Source organism: Drosophila arizonae, chromosome X (genome assembly GCF_054131065.1).
Source record: "Drosophila arizonae isolate 15081-1271.41 chromosome X, UAZ_ARI_1.0, whole genome shotgun sequence".
NCBI lineage: Eukaryota > Metazoa > Arthropoda > Insecta > Diptera > Drosophilidae > Drosophila > Drosophila arizonae.
In genome coordinates this window covers 19755554-19765331 of record NC_142927.1, presented here as the reverse complement: position 1 = coordinate 19765331, position 9778 = coordinate 19755554, and the positions used below count along the sequence as shown (strand labels likewise).

The following is a 9778-nucleotide window of genomic DNA, read 5'->3' as shown; positions in this document are numbered from 1 at the left end:
TTGATGTGTGTGTGGGTTTGTATGTGTGTATGTGTGTGCGCGTGTGTGTGTAGGTAGTACAGTTTATAAATATATATATGCATATGCATATATATGTATATTGAATAGCTTGTTTAATTTTTTTTTTTTTTATTTACTTCTGTTTTAATTTCCTTATACACACTTTGGTTTTTCTTTTCACTGCTTTTGCATTTTGCTTAAGACTTACAATTTTCCACTCAGTATAATTCATAATATATACTATTTTTATTTATTTATATTTTCGTATATATATAGTGTTTTATACGTTTTACATACACGTGATTATTTGTTCTAATTTAAATTGTTTTTTTTCCGTTTCTTTCTTTTTAATTTTTTTGTAAAGTTAACGCTTAGTTTTTAATTATAGATTAAATGGAATCGCATGAGTAGCTGACATTTAAATATGCATATTGAATAATAATCATAGTAATAATAATAATAATAATGATATTAATAATAGTAATAAAAAAAAATTCTTTATAGCATATTAATAAATACATTTATATTGTAACTAGATTTTATTTTTTATTTTTTTGCTTTTGCTTCGTTTTGCTGTTCTATTTTATACATTTATATATTCAGCTCTTCCTCTTCATTTTTTGTTATGTTTAGTGTATGCTTATCTCAAGGCTTCTCTCTCGCTGCTCTTCCTTCACTCTAAGCACATCTTTACAATTGGTAAAAAAAAAAAAATCATTTTAGCCTCGCACTAACTAAACTTAAATAATAATCAACAATGTTGCTTTAACAGACTTTAAAATGAACGCGCAAAATTATCCTTATTACACTCATTCACGAAAGTGAAATTGTATATTGTTTTTTTTTTTTTTCTTTTCTTTCTTGTTTTTGTTTATGTTATACACATATAGAAAATAGAAATTCTTTTAATATTTACACATTACACAAAATGCCAAATTTATATAGGTATAGATATATATATATATTATTTTTACAACCAGCGGCACATTCAAATTGAATACAAAAAAAAAAAAAAAATCATTGCTTATATAAATATATAAATAAGAAATATTAGAATTGGTCGGTGGGGATGCTTAACTTATTTAAATTTTAATGAAAACTATTAACAATTTTCAATATTGCCCGCCCACTTCTCCATGACAAATAAATAATTTGTATATGAAATTCAATTTCGTTCTTAACTAATCAAATCTTATGCCTTGGATCATCTACTTTGATATCAATCAAAATATTAGACAATTTTAAGCTTAAAGAGATCAAAGCAAATCATATCATATCAAATCATTTTATACAATTAGTAAGGGTATTCCCCAAACAGCATGTTTTTTGTCATAGAGAAGTTTTTTCCGTCATAATTTCTTTTGTCAATTTACAAATAAAAAAGCAACAAAAGTTACAAAATAATTGTTTTGCCGCTAATAGTTAATTATTTTTTAAATAGTTTTAGTTAATTTTTTTTTCTTTTTTTTTTTTTGGCACTGCTTTGAATTATTTTGGCACCGCACGCTTCAAATATATGCATATACACATGCATACTCACATACATATGCATAACTTTAGAAAGCGGCGATCGAGCTTACAAATTAAAAAAAAAAAAAAATTATTGTTCTTTTCCTTTTTTTTTTTTGTTGTAAAATATAACAGTTTTTCTCGTTTTCTTCATATATTGTGTCCTAATACATGTAATTTTGTATTTGTATTTAAGTTATGTTTTTGTTGTTTTTATGTTTTGCTTTCTTTTTTTTTTTTTTTGCACAAATTGCACGCAAAGTATTTACAGAGCTTAAAGGAACCGATAAATCAAAAAATATTGAAATAAAATCATAAAATAAAAGAATAGTTTAATAACTAAAGCTACAAAACTTTAACTCAGTCAAAGCAAAACGAACATTTTATGGTTTATACGTAGTTATAACATATTGATAATTATCGATATATCAATCGATAAGTCGAGCCAATGCGCTCGACCGGCGCCGTTCAGTTGCGATTGTAGAACTTTCTTTGGTAGCGTCTGCAGCTGCTGCCCATGCTGCCGACGCCTCCGCCTGCAATGCCGCCGCTGCCGCTGCCGCCGCCCATGCCCACGCCCACGCCTACGCCCATGCCCATGCCCATGCCCATGAGCTGCTGCTGCTGCTGCTGCTGCTGTTGCTGCTGCTGCTGTTGTTGCTGATGCAGCCCAAAGCCGGCGGCTCCATAAAACTGTTGACCGGAGCCGCCGATGCCGCTGCTGCCGCCGCTGCTGCCGCTGCCGCTCATGCCCAGGGCTTTATTTTAGCTGGACGCCCCCAGCTGGTTCTTCATGTGCGCGGCGGCAGCTGCAGCGGCAGCGGCCGCAAACGGCGAGCCGACGCCGACACCGCCGCCAGTTGGCGTTTGGGGTCCATTGTTGTTGTTGTGATCACCTGGCGTGCGCGGCCCATTGACCATGCCGCCACCAACGCCGCCGCCATTGACATTGGCGCCGCCCGTCACACCGCCCGGTCCGCCGCCCAGCAACCCGCCCGCATTGCCAGCACCGCCCGCTGCTCCAGTCGGCGAGCCCTGACCCAGGGACGAGACATGACGCTTCAGCATCGGATGATTGGCCATCGAGGCGAACACCAGACGCTCCTCATAGTCGTATTCACAGAGTATTTTATTCTCGCATAGGTAGAAGCGATCCCCAACACAGAATCTGCAAGGAAGGTGGGAAAGAGAGAGGGTTAGATTATGATTTGAGTGAGAAGAAGGATTGTGGAAAATATATCAAAATACCAATATATCGATATTTTTGTATGAAAAATATATTTATATCGGAACATTTTTTTGTTGTCCCAATATCGATTATTGTTTAGATCTTTTTTTTTATATATTTGAGTGAAAAGTGAACCAAGCGAAAAGTAAAAAAAATTGAATATGATGAAAACGAATTATTCTGAGTTTGAAAATGGAGCATTGCCTTAAAGTAATAAGAATAAGTGCCTAACACATCAGATATGGGGTCGAATATGAAACAAGCACTATAATAACTTTGAGTACCGAATATTAGAGTTAAGCGGCCTTTATCATATAAAGAAAAAAATACTTATTCTTATTATTCTTGTTTTTTGGGATGGAATATAAATTCATTGTGGGAAAAAAGTTTAAAAAATAAGAATCGAAATATATTGGCATATCGATATGTTTAAAGTTCGTATAAAATATCATATTGATATTTTTTAAAACTTAAAATATCATCGATACGATATTTTTAAAATATTCGATAAACCTAGAGAGAAGCAAATTGATATACATTAAATGAGCTCGAATATGGAATTCTAATTGGAATTTTAAAACTGAATCTTGCATAAAGAGACTTTATAGATGCCACAGTGATGGGTTTATATAACTGATAAATATATGTATATATACTTGTACATGTATATACATATATAAATTATATAAACATGGCATTCTTTATGCCCGAGTTGAACCTGATGGAGGAACAGGAACCTGCTAAGTGGAAACGATTTTTCCACTTGCTTAAGCCTGCAAGCGACGTCCTGAGAGAGACAGACAAACAGCACAAAGATGTCAATTGACAGGCAACTGTTAAGCTGCCGACTGCGAGGGCTGTCAGAGTGAATGGCCAGGAACTGAGTTGGCTGAAACAAAGGCACAGACGAAGACATGCAGCAGGAGCCGCCACAGAGGCAGCAGCAGCAGGACCAACAACAGTATCAAATGAATGGGACGAGACAACGGTTTGATGACATCGTTCACAAGGAAGTCAGAGATAAGCATTTGAAAATGTCAGAGGCACAGCAGCAGGAAACGGGCCACAGATCTGCAATTGCTACAAGATACAGCGCAACGGGGGTAACAGGTGAAACGTTACGTGGTAGCCGAACAAGTTCCGCTTCACTGCAGTCCACTGTGGGCGTACGGCCAACTGCAAATGAAGTCCAATGCCCTGCCCCAAAGCATGTGTCTGTGTGTGTGTGTGTGCATGAAGCCCTTTGTCAAAATATTTATGTTAGCACCTGTACAGGTTGACAACGGGGCAAGCAGTGCCGGGTGCTGGGAGCTGGGAGCTGGGTGATGGGAGCTGGGTGATGGGAGCTGGGTGCTGAAGGGGCGTCTACGCAACAGTTGCCCAACATTCGGAAAACTCCAACAGAATATATATGGAAAAAAAAAGCAACACACGAAATACACAGCTCACATTTCAAAGCAAACAAGCCACGGCACAAACACTCCAATTAAATGAAGCAATCTAAATGCTCTTACATAAGAATATGCTGATATGTATAGAATATATTATGTTATATTCATATCTATTATTGTTCCATCTGTCAAGGTTATCTTTATTACGAGGATTTCAATTTAAATGTCTTTCTGTTATACCACTGTTATACGACTGTTATACTAATGCGAAATTTTAGTCAGTGCAATACATATTTATACTAAACTGCGCCTCTGTTATAATACTGTTATATTGATCGCTTACATAATTCAATTACAATATATTTCACTCTTTGTTAGACCTCAGTTTACATAATACCATAGGAATATCTACAGATAGTTATACATATAATATGTACCACATATATGCACACATACTATAGCTTTGTATAATCTAACTGTCTACCTACCAAATAATCTATTTATTTATCCGTTGTTCTTTCTATACACCTGATCGTTAAACTATCTATCGATCAAATCGATCTATACTTATATTTAACTACTCGTCTGTGCGATATATCTATATTGGTCATTCAATTTTTCTAGCAATATATATTTATCAGTCACTTGATTATCTATATATGTACTTTTTCCATTTGTGTTTTTATTATATCAGCCGATCTATTTATTTATCGATAATCTGCGTAGGCATCTATCTGATCTTAACTATATTTCCCTTTTACTCTATATTAAGACTTTCAGAACCAGCTTGTTGGCTATGTGCACATGCCGCTTGCTAGCTAGTGCAACATTTTTATGTTTGACAAGTACGTATGCCCCATCTGGCCAGAGGAGTAGCGGGCTAGGCAGCAGTAGAGAGGGCAGGGGCATGGATAGGGGTAGGGACATGGGCTTACAGCTTACAGCAGACTTACAGCGGATATGAAATTCGGCTTTTGATTTACGTCAATGTTTTTTTTTTTGCTATTTTTTGGTTCTTCTGATTTTTTGTTGGTTTCATTTTCTTGTTGGCTGCTGGCGTTGCAGCAAATCGATTGACGGACTGGCACTGGCACTGGCTATGTACAAACAAACACACATATGTGGGCTGTGTGGGCTGTGTGGGTGTGGCATGGCGTCGTCTACATGAAAAACGCTTTGTTTATCTACCAAAACAACAAAAAATGCTCGAGTCAACAAAGTATGAAAAAGAAGAGCAACGACAACTTTTGGCTATGGCATTGAACGCACCTGTGACATGCACACCACACATCAGACATGTGTATGTGTGTGTGTGTGTGCGTGTGTGTGGAGGACTCGCACATCCGGGCAAGTGAAGACCAACAACAAATTGTCAACAGGAAATACAAAAATTGTTAAAATGGCGCACGCTGTTATTTCTTCAGCTTCCTCTCACACTCACTCGCTCGCTCGCTCACTCACTCTATCTCTCTTCTACTACTCTGGCTTGTGCTCGCACGAAAAGATTCACTGCCAAACTTCGCGCTCTGTTTACCGCTACTGCTACTTTCCTTCTCCCTCGCACTGCTGGGCTGCCTGCCAGTCAACTAACAACGTCGTCGATGCTGGCGACAGGAAATTATGCAAACTTTTCAGTAACAACATAAAAATAAAAACAACAAACACATTCGATGCACTTTCGTTAAAAAAAAAAAACACACACACACATGTACTCAATACACAATGAGAGTGAGAGCGAGCAGCGTGGAGCATAAAGAATGGAAAAAAGAGCAAAAATGCAAAGCGACTTTTTGTTGATGTCGCTGCCGCTGCCGCTGCCGCTGTTCATGATGTGGCAAGTGAAGTCCCGCATTTTAAATGTGAAATGTGCGACCAACAATAAAAATGCTGCACGATTGCGTGGCAGGAGTCAGGGCCATTGCAAGCTGCCCGCTGGCCATGCCACAACGCCTCAATGACTTTTTTGGCAATTGAATTAATTTTCGTAAAAAATTGATTAGCCTCAAATGGAAATGGAAAACGAAGGAACAAAATATATATTTATGTACACGCACAACGAAATTGATCGGTGATTTTAAAGAGCGCAGGCTACAATTTTGGTAATTTTTATTAGAATTTCCCTTAAGGAAATTCCTCAGGGCAGCTTTAGCTGAGCGCCTTACAGACTCTCTCCCTCTCTCCCTCTGACAAAGTGCACACGAGCGTTAACAGACTGCTGTTATCAGTTTAACAGACAAAGCAAATGAACAGACATTGAGTGTTTGTCTTAACAGACAACTGTTAGAGTTGGCAAAATAAATGTGACCAAATTCAAATTTATAAAAGAATACAAATATGAATATGAAACTAATTCTTCTCATTCTATTTAATTTCCAACTTCACTTCGAAAGGCAACCTGTACAGGCCGCACTCAGGCCACATGCCGCCTGTTACATTTTTAAAGCCAATTTTCGACAATGCGAAACAAAAGCGTCAGCGATTGCATTTGCAACAGCCGGGCAACATTGTATGGGCAATGGGAGGGAGTGGGCCAGGATTTTTACAATAAGCCAATATGTTTTAACATTTATTTCAATATTTTTGTGTTCGGCAATGCCGTGTGGCGGCATTTTAAATATTTAATGCATTGCCGTTGCTTCTACAATATGCTCCAATGGAGATGAAGGCAACCAGGGCAGGGGCAGGAGCAAGGCCAGTGGCCGGGATCGAGGCAGGGCACGGCATATGGGCAGTCGCATTAATAATGCAAAGCGAATCGAAAAGAAGAAAACAAAATAAAAAAGGAACTGAAATACTTGTTGACCGGTCACGAGCTTCACGCACACACTTTAAAACTCTCTAGAGTGACATTTGCCGAATTGGCCAAATGCAATAAATTCGCAAAGGCAGCTGGCTAGCTGGTTGAGCTGCACGCGAGCCCGTTGACTAGTTGATGGCACCCCGAAGGGTACGAGAATCAAATATGCCCATGAAATTTATGCGGTTTTCATAGAAACTCTATGACACTCAAAGGGGTTGCTCTCTCTATCTCTCTCTCTCTCTTTCTCTCTCTTTCACTCTCACACTCGCTGCCCGAATTACCCCATACTCGGCATCCAGGAGAACCCAAAATAAGGGCCAAACAAGCTTGTAAATGATGTCAATTTGTTGCCGCTGATGCTTTAGCTGCATAATAATAAAATTCAAAGTGCCATTTTGGCCATGTATATTGGCCAAAGATTAAAAAGGGATTTCTTTTCGGCAATGTGTACAGAAGCTGTTGATAGGCAAATGGCCCATAAAAATGCATAAGTAGGTAATATGGCAAATGAGCATAAGGAATAGGGAGAGTGTGTGGGAGAGAGAGAGAGAGAGTAAAGTAGAATGAAGTGAATAAGTAGAAGAAATGAAGTCCCAGTAGAAGTAGACAGTGCCGTAGAGTAGAAGTAAGTAGGTCGAAGTAGAAGTAGAAGTAAGTAGAAGTAGAAGTAGAAGTAGTGTAGAGTAGAGTAGAGTAGAGTAGAAGTAGAAGTAGAAGTAAAGTGAGTAGAAGAGTAGAAGTCGAAGTAAAAGAGTAGAAGTAGAGAGTAGAAGTAGAGTAGAAGTAGAAGTGAGAAGTAGAAGTCGAAGTGAAGTAGAAGTAGAAGTAGAAGTAGAAGTAGAAGTAGAAGTAGAAGTAGAAGTAGAAGTAGAAGTAGAAGTAGAACTAGAAGTCGAAGTAGAAGTAGAAGTAGAAGTAGAAGTCAAAGTAGAAGTAGAAGTAGAAGTAGAAGTAGACGTAGAAGTAGAAGTAGAAGTAGAAGTAGAAGTAGACGTAGAAGTAGAAGTAGAAGTAGAAGTAGAAGTAGAAGTAGAAGTAGAAGTAGAAGTAGAAGTAGAAGTAGAAGTAGAAGTAGAAGTAGAAGTAGAAGAGAAGTAGAAGTAGAAGTAGAAGTAGAAGTAGAAGTAGAAGTAGAAGTAGAAGTAGAAGTAGAAGTAGAAGTAGAAGTAGAAGTAGAAGTAGAAGTTGGGGCAGAAATAGATGTAGAAGTAGATCTAAGAGCTATACGCATAACTAGACGTAGCCGTAGGGCTTTCGTAAAAGTATAGGCAAATATAAATTCGTGCTGAGGCGCAAGTACAAATTGAAGTTTAATCCCAATATAGTTTCAAGTATAAATAAAAATTTACAAATCATTTTCTCCACTGGAATGTCAACTCTCCTATCAGATGTCCTGCCTGTCTCACACAACTATCGGGTGCTGGCGATATATATCGTTGTTACTGGGATCACTCACCTATGATTACATTGCTGGCACGCAAAGCACTCCAGATGATAGACATTGGTGCGTGCACGCATCACCATCTCGAAGGCTGGAATGACTTTGCTGCAGGCGGCGCAGTATCCCGTATTCCCGAACAATCTGCAAAACGAGAGTTAACAGCGATTAAAGATCTCTTTCTCTTTCTCTCCATCTCTGTCTCTCTGTCAGTGTTACGCACCTCAAGTAATCGCGCTTGCAGAGCATCAGATTGCCCTTGGTGTAGAGCGTGGAGCCGACCTCGCCGAGGCGGCAATCGCAGCAGCCGCACTTGAGGCAATCCTCGTGCCACAGCATGTCCAGGGCGCGCAGCAGGTAACGGTCCTGGATGTGCTTGCCACAGCCAGCGCACAATTGGCTGCCATTGTTGTTGTTGTTGTTGTTGTTAGCGGCGGCCGCAATGCTCTGCACGTTGCTATTGCTGTTGTTGTTATTATTGTTGTTATTGCCATTGTTCACAGAGTTGCCATTGCTCAGGCCATTGTTGTTGTTGCCGCTGCCATTGTTGTTGCTGTTCTGGCCGTTGTTGTTCATGTTTGCGGTTTGCTGTTGCTGCTGTGCCGACTGCTGCTGCTGCTGATTGGATGATAGCCCGACTAGTCCGGGTTCTGTTTTGGTTATATCCATAGTCATCATCTGCAAGAGCAAAAGAGAGAGAGAGAGAGAGAGAGAGAGTTAGCCAATTTCTTACTGAAAAACGAAGGAGAGGGGGCGAGTCCGTGTATGTACATTCGGTCTGCTAATCTCCTGCCAATAGTCCTCATACGACGACCGCGATCTCTTCCACTGTTGACGGCGAGTGCCGCTGCTGCTGTTCGTCTGTGGCATTGTCAAATGCTCGTAGCCGTAGTACTGCGGCACGGCGGGCACTATGAACCGCTCGGGTGCATTGAAGTCAATAAATTTTAAGTCGTTGTTAAATTCGTAGTCAAAATCAACTGTATACATGACCACAACAGCAACGTATTCAATTGTAACTATATATTTAAATCAGTTTTTCACTTATGTGATTGAATTGTCATCAACAAAGAAATGTCTCGTCGATGCCAGTGTAATTCAATGCTGTCAAGTAATTTTAACGGCATTTGTCAGCTGTCAGGCGTACCGATAGTCATCTCAGTGTTCACTAATGCCATTAATAGACGGCGGCGTCTAGAACATGTTCTCTCACAACTTTTCATAGCATACTTTTACGCGGGGCCTGTTAATGTGCTGTTAATTTAGCAGAAGCGCTGAATTAACGGCTTGCCAAAATTGTATGTCATTCTTCTATGTGCGTACTTTTTCGCAACTACATGTAAATTGTTAAGCCTTCTTCGGAAATATAAAAAGCAAAAAAATTAACAAGATATATAAAAAAAATATAAAAT

The 9778-nt window shown here is 39.0% G+C and overlaps 1 protein-coding gene across 1 annotated transcript; it reads right to left on the bottom strand.

Moving 5' to 3' along the window:
* Positions 1–322: 322 nt before the first annotated feature.
* Positions 323–9491, bottom strand: LOC108619662 (LIM domain-containing protein Beadex). Its single transcript, XM_018016352.2, has 4 exons — positions 9138–9491; positions 8590–9044; positions 8385–8510; positions 323–2677 (listed from the first exon to the last, which is right to left on the bottom strand). Exons 1-4 carry the CDS (start codon positions 9354–9356, stop codon positions 2275–2277), a joined length of 1203 nt encoding a protein of 400 aa, XP_017871841.1. The 5' UTR covers positions 9357–9491; the 3' UTR covers positions 323–2274.
* Positions 9492–9778: the final 287 nt, after the last annotated feature.

Excerpts from the sequence above, each read along its gene's own strand:
- LOC108619662 (XM_018016352.2), bottom strand. The coding sequence starts at position 9,356 with ATGTATACAGTTGATTTTGACTACGAATTTAACAACGACTTAAAATTT. Across the intron at positions 8,511-8,589 it reads TGCAAGCGCGATTACTTGAG|ATTGTTCGGGAATACGGGAT; the intron begins GTGCGTAACACT and ends CTCGTTTTGCAG. Across the intron at positions 2,678-8,384 it reads TGCCAGCAATGTAATCATAG|ATTCTGTGTTGGGGATCGCT; the intron begins GTGAGTGATCCC and ends CCTTCCTTGCAG.